The sequence below is a fragment of the Natrix helvetica genome (genome assembly GCF_964273705.1).
Source record: "Natrix helvetica genome assembly, chromosome: 2".
NCBI classification, from domain to species: domain Eukaryota; kingdom Metazoa; phylum Chordata; class Lepidosauria; order Squamata; family Natricidae; genus Natrix; species Natrix helvetica.
This window is the reverse complement of record NC_138552.1, coordinates 88161151-88180889: the sequence shown is the minus strand read 5'-3', so window position 1 is coordinate 88180889 and position 19739 is coordinate 88161151. Positions and strand designations below refer to the sequence as shown.

General features: G+C 42.0%; 1 protein-coding gene across 3 annotated transcripts in view; it reads left to right on the top strand.

Moving 5' to 3' along the window:
* MOB3B (MOB kinase activator 3B) overlaps nucleotides 1–19739 on the top strand; it is a 101771-nt gene that overhangs the window by 37471 nt on the left and 44561 nt on the right. For 2 of the 3 annotated variants that reach the window (XM_081941619.1, XM_081941617.1), the window contains exon 2: nucleotides 13056–13638. In XM_081941619.1, the coding sequence (XP_081797745.1) occupies nucleotides 13221–13638 (418 nt within the window). In that variant the 5' untranslated portion in view covers nucleotides 13056–13220. Of the gene's footprint in view, nucleotides 1–10310; nucleotides 10386–13055; nucleotides 13639–19739 lie in introns of those variants that run through there. The other variant, XM_081941618.1, reaches the window with a different exon arrangement.

Here is a 19739-nt window from a genome sequence, read left to right as displayed (position 1 = left end):
GTGTCGCCCGTTGGCATTGCCTAGTGGACGGCACCAGGAGAAGCCCCTCCCTGTGAGAGCGAATTGGCCGCAGGGATGTGTGTGGGAGGATGCGATCCCGCAGGTAACTAGGCCCTATGCCATGGAGCGCTTTAAAGATGGTGGTCAAAACCTTGAAACGCACCCGAAAGACCACAGGTAGCCAGTGCAGCTCGCGCAGGAGCGGTGTTACGTGGGAGTACCTAGTACTCCCCATGATTGCCCGCGCGGCTGCGTTCTGGACTAGCTGCAGTCTTCGTGCGCGTCCCAAGGGAAGCCCCATGGTACTATAAGAAGACCGCAAGCTTCTATTTACACTCCCTAGTTTGTTGGCTCTGATCCTGGAAGTAACATATAGCTTTTGTGGTTAATACCTTTTGAAAGCTTATTGTTTGTTTCAATCCATTTTTAAAAAGTGAGTAGCCCAGCTACAATTATTAGGGTTTCATATGCATGCATCCATCACAGTTATTTAGCTGATGCTAGCTATTGTTATTTTTTAAAGTGTAATATAAAGCATAATTGTCCAATCTTTACAACTTTAAGGCATGACTGGCCAGAGAATTCTGGGAGTTTTAAGTTCATAAGTCTTAAAGTTGCCAAAGTTGGATACACCTAATATAAAACTTTGAAATCATGGTTAGAGAAATAGGATTTAATTTGTGACTACTAACTAGCTTGTTTTAATTATAATGCTGATCTTATCTAGTACTAAAAATAAAATGAAATACCGTATGGAGTTTTAGAGGGAGAGCTGTGGATTGCAGTATGGATTAAAAAAAATTCCCCCAAGTAGGTTATTACTAAAATTGTACCACTTAGTATTTAATTTAGATGATATAATTTCTTGGTGTATCAAAGAACATTTCTTAGTCATACAATGAATGTGTTCTGGGAAAAGGCATAGAGAGAGGAGCTTCATAATCGATCAAAACTTCAAGAAAAACATAGATGCATGTTTTGTTGCAAATCCAATTGTTAATTCATACATATGTAGAATCTATACTGTGCATTAAGATTTTATATATATAAAATTATATATATTTATATATACACACTCATGCATACATACATACACACACACACACACACACATACAATCTGTGCATATCTTCATGCATAACATTGCCTGAATTTCTTTACACTTTCATATTTAGTCATATTCTTTTCTGTAAATAAATGAGTTAGACATATGACATTTAAGGAGAAAATAATTGTGTCTGAGTGATTAAAAGGAACTTTGAAACTTTTCTCATCCTTAAATGTCTTGTCCTTTGTGTTTTTTTTCTATTTCTTTGTATTCTTTATCACTATGGGGAAAAAGGTCAAATTTAATGTCAAAGGTTAGGAAGAACTCCAAAATGTTTCTAGTTCTTCTTGAAGGCCAGGAAGATTCATGAAGCAGCAGACAATCGCTGAACAAGCACCCATCATGGAAACTCTGCCCCTGGATCATATGAGTGTTGTGATATGACAGCTTTCTGGAAACCAAGCCCAGAAGATATGAGCATTATTTTATCCACCCCTTACTTAAATAACAAATGTGAAGAAACTGGTGTTATGTTCTGACAGAGGGAAAATCCGACAAGGGAATCTTTGTGATCAACCTCATGTTTAAATAATCTTTTTCTTTTCCTGTGACTGTGACCAAGTCAGATGATATCTTATATAGAGTACATATATAGAGCAACAAAGATGATTAGGGATTGGAGACTAAAATTTATGAAGAACGGTTGCAGAAATTGAGTATGTCTAGATGAAATGAAATAAATGAAAAGAAGGACTAGGGGGTGACATAATAGCTGTGTTCCAATATTTAAGGGGCTGCCACAAAGAAAAAGGGGTCAACTCCCGTATTTTTCGCAGTATGAGACCCACCGGAGTATAAGACGCACCAAGATTTTGAGGAGGCAATTTTTTTAAAAAGTAGGTAGTTAGATACAGGGATAGAGAGGGAGAGAAAGAAAGAGAAATACAGTAGGTAGGTAGGTAGGTAGGTAGGTAGGTAGGTAGGTAGGTAGAGAGAGAGAGAAAAAGAGTAGTTAGTTAATTAGGTAGGTAGGTAGGTAGATAGGTAGGTAGGTAGGTAGGTAGGTAGGTAGGTAGATAAAGGGATAGAGAGAAATAGAGAGAGAGAGAAATACAGTAGGTAGGTAGGGAGAGAGTGTAGGTAGGTAGGTAGAGGGAAAAGAGAGAGAAAGAGAGAGAAATACAGTAGAGAGGTAGGGAGAGAGAGTAGGTAGGTAGGTAGAGGGATAGAGAGAGAGAGAAATACAGTAGTTAGGTAGGGAGAGAGTGTGTGGGTAGGTAGGTAGGGGGAGGGATAGAGAGAGAGAAATACAGTAGATGGGTAGAGAGAGAGTAGGTAGGTAGGTAGGTAGAGGGATAGAGAGAGAAATAGAAAGAAAGAAATACAGTAGATAGGTAGGGAGAGAGTAGGTAGGTAGGTAGAGGGATAGAGAGAGAGAAAGAGAGAAATACAGTAGATAGGTAGAGAGAGAGTAGGTAGGAAGGTAGAGGGATAGAGGGAGAGAAATAGAAAGAGAAATACAGTAGATAGGTAGGGGGAGAGAGAGAGAGTAGGTAGGTAGGTAGGTAGGTAGATAAAGGGATAGAAATGGAGAGAGAGAAATACAGTAGGTAGGTAGGGAGAGAGAGAGTGTAGGTAGGTAGGTAGGTAGAGGGAAGAGAGAGAAAGAGAGAAATACAGTAGATAGGTAGGGGGAGAGAGAGAGTAGGTAGGTAGGTAGGTAGGTAGGTAGGTAGGTAGAGGGGAAAGAGAGAGAGAAATACAGTAGATAGGTAGGGAGAGAGTAGGTAGGTAGGTAGGTAGATAAAAGGATAGAGAGAAATAGAGAGAAAAATACAGTAGGTAGATAGGGAGAGTGAGAGAGTAGGTAGGTAGGTAGATGTTTCCAGGTGTATTTATCCATGTGCTGGAGAAGGAAATCGCTGACAAACCTTAAGACGGCTTCTGCTGGCACAGCACTTGATCAATGTAATTCTCATTAGTTAAAGAGCTTTCCAAAAGGGGGGGGGGGAGTTTTTGCACTCTGCAAACCTCCGAAAAACGGCCCGTTTTTCACAAAAATTGCCCCATTTTTTTCAAATAAAAGGCATGAATAGCCTTGGGGGGCGGCTTGCAGAGTGCTCCTGCAAGTCCCCCCAAGAAATAGATGGAAACTAATCAAGGAGAGAACCAACCTAGAATTAAGGAGACATTTCCTGACAGAACAATTGATCAGTGGAATGACTTGCCTCCAGAAGTTGTGGGTGCTCCAACATTGGAGGTTTTTAAGAAGAGATTGGACAACCATCTGTCTGAAATGGAATAGAATTTCCTACATGAGCAGGGTGTTGGACTAGAACAGGGGTTGCCTCAGCTGACTGGGGAATTCTGGGAGTTGAAGTCCACCAAGCTTAAAGTTTCCAAGGTTGGAGACCCCTGTTCTAGAAGACCTCCAAGGTTCCTTCCAACTCTGTTATTCTTCTGTTATAGAGCATCCTAGAGAGTGGATATTCTCTCCATATCACACAGGTAAAATACAAGGCAAACCCTGTGATAATTGCTTCTTAACCAGTCTTTGAAAGTGTTGGCTACGTCTTAAAGTGTTACAAAATAGAAGTGTTGTGAAATTCCTTGCTCTGTAAGGAATTTATAGTCAAAAGGTAGAACTCATAAGTAGGACTATTCTACAAGCATTGGCAACGGTGATATCAGTTACTGTTGTTGTGATGACAACTTTATTCCTGCAAAAATGGGAACCCTGAGTTCTTTCATAAAGAAACTGTGACTGTGCTGCTTCGCTTTAATATGACAAAAATGGATGGTTCTTAGAAACACTAAAATAAACTACCAGATTCTAACTGACTGATTTATAGGGTTGACTCTGGTTCTAAATGGACAATAAGAAGAAATTACTCATCTGCCCCCAGAGTTTAAAGAAGAAACCTTATTTCTCCCTTTCCCCTTTAATCACCTCTTTATTTTATTGGTTTACCCTTAGAGAGACCACCTGCTCTTTATTTAAACATATGTCTAATTAAAATGGTTAATGGCTGGAAAGTAGTAGCTCTTCCAAGGTTATGTCTAAACTACTGCTATAGAAAGAGAAGCAGCAAAACCTAATTTAAGAATTACTGGCTGCTTGCAGGCAGCAGTATATTTATGGTCCAAGAGCTGAGAATATCATCTGTAACATAACAGTTCCTCAGTTTGAACTCCATGAATTGGTTGGGTGCATTTAGGTCTGCTATCATTAACTCAATGGTAGCCTGTTAATTACAGTATTTAATAGACTCATAGGATTCTTTTATAGCAGCCTTCTCCACAGTGGTGGGTTCCGGATCCCGGTGCAACCGGTACGCTGCAACGGGGCTGGGCGCCCACCACATGAATGTGTGCAGCGTACACATGCACAGCCCACGGATGCATACTTACCGCCCATGATGCTCCGTGATGCCTCCATGACACTCCAGCTGCTCGGCGGAGCATTGCACAGGTGCCGTACGTTGCATGCGCGGAAGCCCCGAAAACTTCAAATACCAGTAAGGAGCGTGGGCGGGTGGGTGGGCCCTCCAGAGCACCGTACTGGAACGGTACCTGGTGCTCCCAGCAGGCACCGGTACGCCGTCGTAACCCACCATTGCTTTTCCAGGTCTAGTCTCTACAGACTGCTTTAGCTATTAATTCCATTAATCCTAGCCACTATGGACTGCTAACATAGAAATGGTAGTCCAAGGCACCAGGAATAACAGGTGGGAAAGGTTCACAGTACCCGTACAATACATCAGAGTATTTTCAGATACGCTGTATAATTATGAATACAGGTAGTCATCAACTTATGACCACAATTGAGCTCAAAATTTCTGTTGCTAAGCGAGACAATTGTTAAATGAATTTTGCCCCATTTTACAACATTTCTTTCTTCATCGTTAAGTGAATCACTGCAGTTAAGTTAGTAACACAGTTGTTAAGTGAATCTGCTGCCCCACTGATTTTGCTTGTCAGAAGGTCACAAAAGGTGACCACACGATCCCGGGACTTTGCAACCATCATAAATATGAATCAGTTGCCAAGTATTTGAATTTTGATCACATGAGCAGGAGGATGCCGCAACGGTGGCAAGTGTTAAAATTGGTCATAAGTCACTTTTTTCAGTGCCGTTGCAACTTTGAACAGTCACTAAATGAATTGTTGTAAGTTGTGGACTACCTGTACTGTTTCTTATATTATTTGGAATAGGGAACATTTTGGCAGAGTTCATGAAAACATTAAACATTTGCTTCTCAGCTATATAAGAGCCATGGTGGTGCAGTGGTTAGAATGCAATGTCGTAGCCTAATTCTACTGACTACCAGCAGTTCAATTCTCACCAGCTCAAGGTTGACTCAGCCTTCCATCCTTCCGGGCAGGTAAAATGAGGACCCAAATTGTTGGGGGCAATATGCTGATTCTGTAAACCATTAAGAGGGGGCTGTAAAGCACCGTGAAGCAGTATATGTGTAAGGGCTTTTGCTATAATACTCAAACATTACAATACATATATCTGGGGACAAACTGTTTCAGAAGGGATGCTTATTCTCTATTTTTTTTTCTTGGGCTGCAGGGTTCAAAGCATTTTAATGTCACACTACCTAATATAAATTGCTCTTTACTTAGAAGCAGAAATTGTCAGAATTTTGACATAGATTTGCATATAATACTGGGTTTGTAGAATATCGGATGCTGCAAGAAACTATATAAAAAGTGCAGTTTGAAGGCAGGTTAGTGGCAGCCAAATCTGATGCTGTCTCTTAAATCTTTGTTGTGGGAAGTGGATATATTTAGATTATTCTCTCTTTCTAATACTAGGTTACTTCAACAAAATGACAAGTCTTTACACCATTCAATTGTAGGGTAGGAAACAGAAGTGGTATTTGGAGAATTTCATTGAGGAAGGAATGTTAAGTGAACTGTAATGGAACTCAAATTCTAACATGAATTTATTTTTACATGTTATCTTATATTTTTGTCCTTCGTGACAATTTTCTTTGTAAGTTACAGGTTATGGAATCCGTCAAGAGTCAAGACCATTTGAAAAAGATGTTCTGACTTTAAAATATTGTGATGCAGCAAAGTTAACCTTTGTTAGCACAAAAGGTTAACCAACAATGACAATTCTGACACCCCTAGTCTCTCAAAATAACCAAATCAAGCCGGCAATAAATATATTTTAAGATATCCTTCAGAGGAGTCAGCATGTTAGTCTAAAATTTAGTTTTGTTGCTTCCAGCTCCTTCTCTCCTTTCCATTGCAGCGGGTCTATGACTACTCACCATGGCCAAGTCGCTGTGGGACAACTCGCTACAGGAAAAAAGTTACATTAACATTAAAAAAAAATAGTGGAATAGAATCATTAAATAAAACATGCCAAAAGGAGGGACAAAATGAAATGTGAATGACAAAAATTAAAATATTTTTAAAATTATTTTAAATAATTGAATTGAATTGAATTGTCCTGTAGTGAGTTGGCTGCGGTGAGTTGACCGCGGCAAGTTGGCTGCGGCAAGTTGTCCCATTCCACATTGCAGCTATTCTACATGTCTCAGTGCTCCAGAGCCTTGTTGGCTTCATCTTGCACTTAGTGCTCTCTCTCCCCCTCCCTCTACATCAGTGGTGGAAAGAGGGAAGTTGTTAGGAGAAAAAAGGAAGGTAGCAGGTAAGTTGAGAAGTTTGTTTCACTTGCAGACAGCATTTATGTTGCCCATTGGTACTCTAGGTCTGCTCTGTCAGTGGCAAGCTGACAGTCCCTGGCTTAAGGTAGTAGACTACAAGGTCAACTTCATAGGTGTCCTACTTGGTCATGGTGCTGCATTTTCTTCTTAATCCAAGAGAGGATCTATAGCAGGGGTGTCAAACTGGCTGTCTTCGGGCCAGATGCATCATGTGCAGGCCACGCCCACCCTAGCTCCACGAAGGGGAAAAAATGTCGCAAAACATCACATGACAGCAACGTGACATGGTGTGTTTGACACCCTGATCTATAGCATCTGACAGAACAGGATGATGCCTTACATCCAGCTATCACTATCCAGTGTGTGCCAGGGAAACTTGGGTCGTACAAAATAACCAGGAGAATTTCATCCAACTGATTGTCCTCAAGTTGGACAGTCATGCTCTACAGTTCTTGGACTTAAAAATAGAAGTCATACATAACAAATTTCAGTTTGGCTAACTAAGCCAAAGTTAGTTTTTCCTGCCAGATTGTAACAACAGCTCTGTGTAATGAGGTGACAATAGTATCTCTAGCACTAAATCCCATCCAACTGGATTTACTAATTGGCTGGACAAACAGCCCAGTAGGATGGTGATTTTGGGTGGCTTCCTATGAAGAACCTCTAGGAATTAGACTCAAGGCCCGTGAATAGAACATCTAACTTATTTGTATCTTGAAACAGACTGAAATTAGATTGCTGTGAAGCAGAAGGGAAAAAAGCAAACAGTGGTCTTGAAAAAAAAAATAGTGAAGCTTTTCATAGTATAATGATTGTCTTCTGCTAACTCTGTGTTTGTCAAGCTCCTATTAAAAGTTCCAAAATAATGGCCCATAAAAGTTGGTGAGCATTGTTCCTCATGTCCATTTAAAACATCAGAGCAAATATTTATAGCATCTTCAGATATGTTTAGAGGTTGTTGGTGATGAGATTAAGAGATTCAAACACCCAAAAGTAGAATAAAAAATTATATTTCTTGACAAGAACACATGGGTGAATAATTCTGAATCTCTGATTTCAGATATCAATGCTGTTTACTTTCCTTGATCTACAGAAGTGCTGTCTAAAGCAAGTGGGTTTAAATTAAGATTTCTAATGTTTTATATGGCACTTTTATTGAAGGATTGTAATCCATTTATAAGTCATCTTTGGAAGATGAACGGCATATAAGTTTAATAAATAAATAAAGTCTTCGTGGTAGGCTTAATTTTGAGACAATTAGCTCCAATGTTAGTAAAAGGACCCAAAAATGAGTTTGTTGGTTTAGCTGTGACTGGAATTCAAATGTGTGGGATGAATATATATTTTTGACGCACTTTATTTGCTTATCATAATTCTGCAGCTCTCAACTCTGTCACAATATTAAAAAAAGAAAAACATGTAACTATAGAAACAATAAATTGAAAGCAAACACATATATTTTAAAAGAATAAATGAAAACTGCTTCCTTATAATAAAAATACCTAAGCATTAAGATAAACAATTTATAATTACAGGGAAGCTGGACAGGGAAGCTGATATATACACAATTACACATCCGCTGAAATTCCTGCAGAATGACCTTTTTGGATTAATTCCAGATATTACAGGTATATGATAAAGCTCACCCTAATGGTATGTTTTATCAGACATTCTGGTCAAAACATTTTAGGTACTGTGTTTAATGACGTTGATTTGAAAAATCATTTTAAAAAATTCTTCGTGTTTTCTTCTCTCTGCAGCAGCTGCTTTCTATTTGGAAAGTGTAGATAAAGGGCTCCATATGTGAGATGCCCGAATTTGCCTGTTCACATTTCTATCAGAAATTATCCAGTTGTTCATCACAATCAATGATTAATTGGAGCATATTACAACATGTGAAAACAGATACACAGGAAATCATTATATTTACTCCAGCTTCTCATATTTCACTTTAATTTTATTGAGCATGGACTACACGTTTTAGAAAGCAGGAAACTACTTTTTAATGAATCCCATTCTTTTTCTTGAACTTGAATTTAAAACGGATTGCCAATCAGTTGTTGAATTTCTCCTTTGTTAATCCCTTTTTAGGAATTAAGACAAGTATTGACAATGAAAAAAATTATAGGTGTGGTCAGTATTTGCTAGGAGTGAGCATGCTTATATTGGATTATTTTTCCCTTGGAACTCAAGTCTTCTTTTTCCTAAACTTTACATTATTATGAGTATTTATATTACATTTAATATATTCTGAGCACCTGTCTTCCTATTTATTTTATTTATTTAGAGTATGTCATATCATATATGGACTTGCAATATATATTACCATTTCACCTAGATTGGCATATACAGTTCCACAAACAACATGTGTTGTCAAAATAGTTTTTTTCTTGTTGGTGGAAGGCAGTGCCAGCTTGTACAAGCACTTTTTGAAATAATGACACAGATTGTTTCACAGTTCCCACAGCTTCGTGTAACTGTGACACTTGTGACCTTAGACTATTCAATCCAGACACAAGGGAGGTTGTCTAATTGTTAATAAGCATGAAAGAAAGGTCAAGTGCTAATATAGCAGTGTCTGTAGAACTCTAAATAATTGTAACAGTCAGAAGTGCACAATGGGTAAGCTTTTCCCCCTTTTTTGGGAGGATGAGATAATGTTAGTGTCTTTTCCTTCCCTAGCAGATGTTTTTATTTGGTTAATGTTCATATGATTGCATGAAAAATATGTAAAAAGCGGTGCATACAGTGTCATAATAAAAGCCACATGATTTCATATTTTTTTGGTACACATACGATATTACCAGAGTTTCTAGCTACATTATATTTATCTTTGAAAATCCATAGGTAAAATAAAAAGGGAAGAAAGAGTAGTGAAAGTATTTGGCTTCATCCATTGTCCCATTCCTTCATTTTGTAGCCTATTTATCATTTTGTAGCCTATTTATTCACTTCATTAGATTTTTATTCCATCTTTATTACTTGATAAGTAACTCAAGACAGCAAGCATACCTAATACTCCTTTCTCCTCACAACAATCCCGTGAAGTATATTGGGCTGAAAGAGAGTGAAAGTACTAGCTTAAAGCCATTTCATCATAGGCAATTTTGGTGTTATTACTCTGCTTTGGGATTGCAGCATCTGTCTAAAGCGGGGGAGGGGGGAGGAGAAACAATGGCCCTTTTATGACTTTGGGACTTCAATTACAAGAATTTTCTGGGAATTGAAGTCCACAATTCATAAAGGGGATCATTGTTCCCCACCTCTGGTCTAAAGCAACATCAAAGAATCTTTGTGTCAGAACTCTAGTTGATCAACATTTGAAGGCCAGTATTCTAACACTGGTAGAAAACAGATCTACATACATCCTCTCTCAACTGAATTTTTTTTACATCTCTTTTTACATGTTGAACATTCTATTAGGTATCTAATGATCAATTTTGCATTCAAGTCCTTTTAGTCTCCATAAGACTAAACATTCCAGTGAGCTTCAATTGCATTGGACTTTTGAACTAATAAGTAACTCATTTTCCTGAACTTAAGACAGATTCTCAAATTTTGCTACGATGTGTTGTTGGCATTTTGCTGCTCTCTTCCTTAATAGTGATATTATGATTAATTGGAGGTGAGAAACATGACAACATCTTGAGGTGAGAATCAAAATCAATAAAATGTATTACTTAATTGCTGGTATAACTGCTTGACCACCAGGTATATGCATTTTCTGTTTAGCTGTGTTAACACATACTATATCTTTTCTAATGCTAAATATATATAAGGCACTTTGTGTACTAATACAGCCGCAGAGGAAGTCTGTATACGTGAGCTAAAGTGTATAGATCAAGTTGATTGTAGAACATCTAGAATTGGGGTTGCAGTAGCATCAATTTCTTATTAAATACTATAAATTATAAAGGGAAAATGTATAGAAAATGGCAGGATCTCAGTTTATGCAGAGAAAAGAGGAAGAAAAAATAGTGATATTTACAAAACAGAATTGTCTCTTTAAAAAAAATAACACTATCATATTAGAAAGACGCTTGGAATGATCTCGGAATCCTATGAAAGTCGCATGATTTGTGTATGTGTGAGTGTGTGCATAATTTTCATTCAGTTTCCTTAAATGGAAAGGGAGTGGAAAAACATACTGTTTCTCATTTACTAATTATCATCTGCTATTTTCACAGCTCTGGCTTCAATTATATTCTTTGTGGTTGGTGAACTGTAAATTTTGATGAGTTGGATTATTTATATATCCTAAGAGAGAGCCAAAACGAAAGAAGAATGTCTCCAGAATTATGCATTAAAATGTAGTTGCTGTTACTGTTAAACTGTCCTGTTTCCGACTGTCCTTCTCTTTCCAAGAGAATACAATAAGGAATGCCATGCAAAGTAAACAACCAATTGATTAAAACCACAATTAACATAATATTTCAATAAAGCAAATATAAGTTATACATAATGACAATATAAAACAATAGCTACACACACAATTATCTTGGTGTCCTTTCTAAAACCAAACCACAGATCAAGCATAATTTGATAAATAATAATTAAGTGCCACAAATGAAATTACTAAGCCATAAACTACCAAGAATGTGATGATGTCAAAGTATTTTCTTGCATTACCACTTGTTTCTCAGTCTTCATATAGAAGTGTTTCCATGCTACAGTTCAAAGGTTGCTGGGTATTTTATCCCCCCCCCCCCTTACACTGTTCTCCAGCAGGAGAATACCCAAAGTTTCAAAACATGATTGGAAACTATTGAAGTGAAAAACTGTTCTTCCTCCCTTTAAGGACCTTTCTTCCTCCCTTTAAAAAAATGTTTCAATAAAGCATATGTCAACGTTCCGAGTAACGCATCCGCTAAAAGCAGAACTCGGAGGCAGTTAGATTCCTTAAAGAACATGTTTTTGGATACATCATATTGGCACAGCTAGTGAAAACCAGCTCTTTTAGTCTCCTGTGGTTTTCCCCTAATTATAAGAGCAAGATATTTCCCTCTCCAGATGGTCACCAATCACACTGTCCAATGAAAGTAGCTGGGAGGCTGCTTGGTCATTCTTCTCCTCCTTCACTTCTGTTGGGATGACCTTGTTTCCCACAAGAAAACTTTTTGTTTTGACTGGTAGCCAGTCTACCCCCTCCATTCCCCCTTCCAAAGTTTGTGGCAACTTTGAGGCCGGACAAGATGGCTTCAGCCAGGCTCACTTCAGTTGATTTGGATGAATCTCTTATTAAAGTTTTAGGCTATCCAATTCCAAAATGAATTGAGGAAGTTTAAACCAACAAAAAATAATGCAGGTATTACTTGGCTTACAACCACAATTGTGCCCAAAATTTCTGTTGCGATTAACAGTTGTTAAGTGAGTGTTGCCCAATTTTACAGCCTTTTTTGTCGCACTTAAGCAAATCACTGCATTTCTTAAATGAATCATGCAGTCATTGAATGAATCTGACTTACTTTATTAATTTTGCTTGTCCAATGCCGGCTGGGAAGGTTACAAATGGTGATCACATGACCCTGGGACAGTGCAACTGTCACAAATACATGCAAGTTGCCAAGCACCTGAATTTTGATCATGTGGCCATGGGGATACTTCAATGGCTGAAAGTTTGAAAATTGGTCCTAAGTCACTTTTTTCAGGGCCCATGTAACTTCGAACGAATGTTCATAAGTCAAGGACTACCTGTAACCATAGACAGAACCGTCGAAGAGAACAGCAAAGAGTTTGTCACCTTTCAAGAACTATTGGAGGAGCAGATGGGGCTGAAATAGATAAAGCTGCCTCTTCTTTTTTCTTTCTTTTCATGCTTCAGTGTGTGAAACCACTGAGGATAGGAGTCTGTTTCTTCAGGCATTTTGCCATGTTCCTTTTTAAACTCTCCAACTTTCTCTTTCAAAAATTAAGATTAGTAGTAACTGGATGTTGAATGTTTTAACTACTCTACTAACTGAAGTTGGAATGAATTAAAAATGGGTCTCTTGCAAAATTTTCAAAGTGCCTATATTTGCATCAGTGTGAGTGTGTTTCTAATGGGGAAAATTAAACATAGGAGCCATTTTCTTACCAACTTAGCAATAAATGGTGTTATTGCTTAACAATATAAATTCAATATAAAATGGTATATTTTGACACATGCAAAGCAACTCTATTCATAAATAAAATTGTGACTTGTTTAGAACTTTACAATCATGAGTTAAGTAATAGCACTTTAACTACTTTGGCCTTCAAATAAAACAAATTCTAATGAATTGTAAGGAGTCATTTTTAGCACTGACCTGTTGTTGTTGTTTTTTTTCTCTTTGAATTTTTAGGAATATGACATTATCTAAGAAAACGTCAAGCCAGGACACCTAGTGGACTAAGGATTTCTGTTGGAGAAATCTTTTTTTTTCCTTTGAAAAAATATATATATTTATATATACATATATAAGAATACCATTATTCTAGTGCCTCGCTGTTGTTGGCAGTTGGAAGAAATGTCCATTGCACTCAAGCAAGTTTTTAATAAGGACAAGACGTTCCGTCCTAAACGAAAATTTGAACCTGGGACCCAGAGGTTTGAGCTTCACAAACGAGCACAAGCCTCGCTCAATTCTGGAGTGGACCTGAAGGCAGCTGTGCAGCTGCCCACCGGAGAAGATCTGAATGATTGGGTTGCCGTACACGTAGTTGACTTTTTCAATAGGATCAATCTGATTTATGGAACTATCTGTGAGTTCTGCACAGAGAGAACCTGCCCTATGATGTCAGGTGGGCCTAAGTATGAATACCGGTGGCAGGATGATCTAAAGTACAAGAAACCTACAGCATTGCCAGCACCCCAGTATATGAATCTTTTGATGGACTGGATTGAGGTGCAGATCAACAATGAGGACATATTTCCAACTAGTGTAGGTAAGTTTATCCATGTCTACGAACTGTACCCTTTGAATGGTTTTCTCCTAGAATCTGTTGATGGTATTTTAAAAATGGAAACATTAACAATAGAAATTTCAGTACTTTTCATTAAATATTTGATTTTTGTCCGTTGTATAGCGTATATGAACAAATGAATTGCAAAGAGACATTGGTTTGTCTTTGTTGCAGAGGAAAAGTTCCAGAGTAGCAAAAAAAAGGGAAGTAATCAAGTCACCAGTTCTGTCATCAGGACTTGGCCCTTACATTTTGTCATGTAAAATGGATATTGAATGTATATAGTTGAATTTCAGCTTATTTCTGTTACATATACGTCTTTATTTCTTCAATTCAGTGACAGAGCAACTGTGAGCAGCTCAAATATAAAAACAGAATACAAATACAATAATGTAAATAAAGTATACGATAATAAAAATAACAAATCAGCAATCCAGAGCACATCACTCATATAGAACATATACTGTATACATATGTATCAGACACCTCTAAAATCTACCCTATACATCAAGTTGGGAGGGGCTGTGCAAATTTTGCATGAAACTCATTCCAGAAGGCAGACACTGCGACAGAAACATATTGCTGATTTAACATACGTTGTTTTATCATGAGACCTAAGAACAATATGGTTTTTTTACATTCTGCTATTTTATTTAGGACCAAGTCCAATGGCAGCACAGCTGCCATTTTAAAAATATCCAGATGGTAGGATTGTACATTTTCCTGCAGATTGGTGGGAGGGGCTACAGCTGGGTTTAGTCACAGCCTGATTGGTCCAGAGACTGAAGGAATTTTCTTAAAGACACCATCCTTCCCTATTGGCTCCCAGTTTCCTCTCAGTCTCTGGTCCAAGCACTAGTTTTGGCTCCTTGAAGTACTGATAGTTATTATATTTAATTTGGTTAATTGTGTATTCTAATATTCTTAAATTCTCGGACTGTCGGCCATCGAGTCTGCTAGTCAGTCTGATAAGGAGGCAGGGCTGCCTGGTCCTTGCCTCTGGGCCTGAGGAGGCTTTGCCCAACTCCTGGGTGTGCAGGGGTGACGGGCTTCCATTGCAGCCGATATGTCAAGAGGCTTCAGGGCAAGTTATTTGGCAGCAGCTCTTCAGGTACAGTTGCAGAGGCTACAAACTGTAGTTGTGAACCGCGCTGCTGCTGAGATAGCCTCGCCGCGACTTTAAAGCCTTGCCGCGGCTTTTTAATAGCCTTGCCGTGGCTGAGAGAAGTTCGTCACACCGCCCTAGCCTTGCCGCAGTTTTAAAGCAACCGTGGCCTCAAAGACTTGCCAGTGTCCCCTGAGGCTTGGAAGCATTCGCAGCAGTTTAAAAAGGGCAAGCAACAAAGGCAGCAGAGTGAATAGCCCTGGCTCGCCGAGAGGCCATTGCCTCAGAGCCGTTTCACCAGGCAGCCTCCCTCCACTATTCACCACAAGGTGCGGTGGCCATTTTGGAGCGACCTCGTGGTGGTGGCAAATATCTACAGCTGAAGCCTGCATCGCGGCCACAAATTGAGGCAACAGGACGCTATACAGCCCGCATCGCGGCCAGATATCGAGGCCGGGAGGCTCTGGTTTGATTCCCCACGAGGATACTGGCACATGAGTGAGGCATGGCCTCCATAAGTACCAGGTCAGCGCAGGCCCCTGAAGGGGGCATTGGTGATGGGAGAGAGGAAGGCCAGGGTAGGCTGCGAACTAGGGCAGTGGCTTCTAGGCCGTCTGTGGATCAGCACCCTTCTAGAGCTACAGTGAGGGATGAACTTCGAAGACAAAAGGCCTTGGAGAAGCGAGTGGCTAGAGCTGAGAAACAATCTCAGCCTGTTAGGCCCGCATCTCCAGACAGATCCAGGTCTCCTGTGAAGCCCATCCTTCCGCCCTCCCTCTCCCCACCTAGGGGCTTCAGTCCTTCCTCTCCCTCCGTTTCCCCGGCTAGACATTGCAGGCAGGTGACCTCACCTTCCTCCCCCCCATCTCCCCTAGATCATATAGGGATGGGGGTGGCGAACCTTCGGAAACGGGATCGGGGGATTATTTACCCTCCTCTCACCTAGCTCCCCAGGGCCCGGCTCTCATGTGGCCCTCAGAGGATGACCTGGAGGATTTGGACTTCCTGCCTGAGACCATCAAGAGGCTCATCTCCTCTGCAATCTCTAGAGGCATTGCCTCAGGATTAGTTCAAAGGGACCGTTCCTCTCAGGGCATCTAGATCTCATTCTGACAATAGACATCACAGATCTCCATCTTCTTCCCGGGGCCAGGGTCAGCCTAGGGCTCCTTCTCCATCGGTGGTCAGTGAGGCCTCAGCACTAGGGGAAGGTACTCATCCAGAATTAGGTTTCTCAGACAACGAGGATTCCTCCAGACTCCCCTGCCTTTCCAGGCCTCTTTACCCCACTGGCCTTCAAGCCCCTCCTACATAAGGCCTAGAAGACTACTCAGATTCGCACTGGGGCTCCGCCAGTGTCTCAACACAGGGACCTCAATCTAGCTATGTTTATCAATCCCAATACAGATAAGGAGGAGGTCCCAGCCCCACCTCTTTTCTTGGAAGTGGTTCAGAACCAGTGGGCCCAACTGTCCTCCTTGCCCAACCCTGGGAGTAATGACCGCCGCTTCTACACTATGGAGCAGGCCTTTTCCAAGGTCCTTCAATTGCCAACGGTAGATCTCCCCCATTGCACTCCTGGCCAATGCCTCCACCATAGTTTCCGGTGATGTGGCGGATAAATTGAAGCCCAAAGATAAACGAACGGAGCTCACTTTACGCAAAAATTTCATGCTTCCACTTGGGCGATCAAATCAGCTGCCGCAGCTTCCTATTTTAACTGAACAACCGTCATGTGGCTTTGCCAATTACAAGATCGCATTCCGATCCAGGATGAACGTGTTCATCAAGACCTCGCTAAAATTATCGCTGCCACACAATTTTCTGCAGATGCTACTCTAGATCCCATCAAGTTTGCATCCAGGACGCTGTCCACTCAGTCACGTCTAGACTTCTCTTGTGGCTTCGCAATTGGCAAATGGACAACAAATCCAAATGGGGTTTGGCTGCAGCTCCTTTCACCGCCCCCAAACTTTTCGGGGGATCTCTTGACCCGATCCTCATGGAGAACAAGGATAAAAAAAAGGTTCTCCCTTCTAATTCCAAGAAGCCGGACTCTCGTCCCTCTTCTTACAAGAGACCTTCTTCGTACCGGCCTTCTGACCCTGACTTTCATCAGCAGCGGTACACCCCCTATAGATATGACAGGAGAGTCACCGATCTTTCTACCAGGATAAGAGTAGGTTTCAGGGACAGTCCAAGCATCCCTTTCGAGGGTGGGGGGGGACTACCGTCCTTTCCGCAGAGGGAAATGCCTCCAACCCGAGTCAACCCATAGGCAGCCGTCTGGCATCCTTCACAGATCAGTGGGATCAGATAACATCAGACGCTTGGGTCAGGTCCACAATCAGGTACGGCGTCTGGTTGGAATTCCTCTCCCTTCCCCCGACGCTCTTCAGGATCTTCTCTCCATCTCGGGATCTGGAACGCCGCCGTCTCATGAGCCTAGCTATCCAACACATGGTGGATATTCGGGTGGTGGAACCGGTTCCAAAGGAAGAGAGCGGGTTGGGTCTGTACTCCAACCTATTTGTGATCCTGAAGACCTCAGGGGGATGGAGGACAATACTGGATCTGAAGTGCCTGAACTCCTACCTGGTCTACAGGCGATTTAAGATGGCCTCCCTCAGGTCTATCCTCCTGGGGATTCGGCGGGGCAACTTTATGGCCTCAATAGATTTAACGGAAGCATTCTGCACATCCCAATACTGTCAGCTGATCACAGGTTCCTCCGCTTCTCCCACAAGGGATGTCACTTCCAATACAGGGCGCTCCCATTCAGTCTAGCCTCTGCCCCACGCACGTTCACAAAGGTCCTAACAGCTCTGGCGGCTCACCTGCGGTCCCATCCATTGAGACTCCATTGTTATCTGGACAACATGCTCCTCCTGGCCCAATTCCGCACGCAGGCTGTCCACGACCTGAACCTGACCATTCAGATGCAACAATCCCTTGGGTTTTCCAACAACTTCCCCAAAAGTCATCTCTCTCCCCAGATCGTCTCAAAAGTCTTCAATCCTTGGCACATCATGTCCGTACAAGTCAGTCAGTTTTCATCCTGACCTTCGCCCGTCTCCTGGGCAAGATGGTGTCGCGCATAGTTCCCTGGGTGTGTCTCCACTTTCAAATGCTCCAATGGATGCTCATTCCTTACCAACGTCATTGCATGAGCAATTCCCTGCGTCCAGACAGCCTGCCTCCAGATCTCCCCTGTTCTCTGAGGTGGTGGATATATCTGGCCCTACTTCACGGTTCCAACATTTGGGAACCGGATCACATTACTATCACCTTTGATGCAAAGCAGACTGGAGCAGCGTCGTTGGACGAAATAAGACCTTCGCCACAATATAAATTGGCTGGAGCTGAAGGCAGCTCACCTTGCACTCTTGCAATTTCGAGATTCGATTGCCAACCAATATGTGCTCGTCTTGACAGACAATGTCGCCACAAAGGCACACATAAACCGCCAAGGGGAGACTCATTCCAAATGTCTCTGGCTGGAAGCTCAGAAGCTTGGGCTCTGGACATTTAAGAACCTGGCCTCGATAACATCAGAGCTACATCTCGGGCATTGCCAATCATCAGGCTGACTGGCTGAGTCAGGCGACAGGCGATCACGGTGAGTGGCAGCTGCTGCCAGAGCTCTTCTGCAAGATTTGTTGCTGCTTCGGCAACCCGTTGGTGGACTTGTTCGCGAGCCCGTCCAATGCTCAACTGCCTTGGTTCTTCTCCCGCTTCCCAGCACGCAATGCAAAAGGGTCAGACGCGCTCAAAAGTCCATGGCCTCCTGGCCTCCTTTATGCTTTCCCCCCTCTCCCTCTGATCCAGGGGACCCTGAGGAAGATAATGATAGAGAGGGCACACATCATCCTAGTAGCTGAGATGGCCTTGGTTTGCAGACCTCCTTCAACTGTCCATTTCTCCCCTGTGGAGGATTCTTCAGGAGGATATTGCCCTGTGCCAGGGGGTCTTCTTCCATCCGGAGCCCCAGTGGCTCCAACTGACCGCCTGGCACTTGAGTGGCATCTCCTGAGGGAGGCATCTGTGTCGGCCAAGGTCATTTCCACCATCGAAGCGGCCAGGCGATCGTCAACCACATGGATATATAATTCTACGTGGTCTGCATTCACCTCCTGGTGCGAGAGATTCAATCTATCTCCGGCTAATGCTTCAGTGGCCCAAGTCCTTGAGTTCCTATAACATGGGCTAGACCACGGCCTTTCCCATAACACCCTATGTAGGCAAGTGGCTGCCCTCTCCTCTGTTCTGGCAGGAGATGGTTGTTTTTCCTTGTCCCAGGTTCCTTTAGTAAAACGGTTCCTCAGAGGGGCGGCAAACTTGTGCCCCCCCCCCTGTCCATCGTTTTCCGACATGGGATCTCTCTGTTGTGCTTAGGGCCCTTACTGGTGCCCCCTTTGAACCGTTGAGGACAGTTCACCTCAGATTCCTCACTTTGAAGGTAGCCTTTCTCGTCGCCGTTACCTCAGCTCGATGTATATCAGAGTTTGGAACATTGTTGTCAAAGGACGACCTTTGCCACTTCCACCAAGACAGGGCCATCCTTAGATTAGATCCAACCTTCATCCCGAAGGTCAACTCCCTCTTTCATAGGTCGCCAGAAATCATACTCCCTAACTTCTGCCCCTCTCCTTCACACAAGAGGGAACACCTTTGGCACCGGCTGGATGTAAGTCGCACTTTGCGCATCTGCCTTAGACACACATCCTCCTTCCGCTGGTCAGAGGCACTCTTTCTATCCTTTCAGCCCAGCACATTGGGTGCTAGAGTTTCTTCTACAACCATTGGTAGATGGTTGAGGCAAGTCATCAGTGAGGCGTATTTAGCCTCAGGGAAGACTCCTCCCCAGGGGATCACGGCCCTTTCCACCCGAAGTGCCGCTACCATGGCCTCGTGGGCCACTAGGGTTCCCCTGGAGGATATTTGTAGGGTGGCCACCTGGGCCTCCCCAACACCCTTT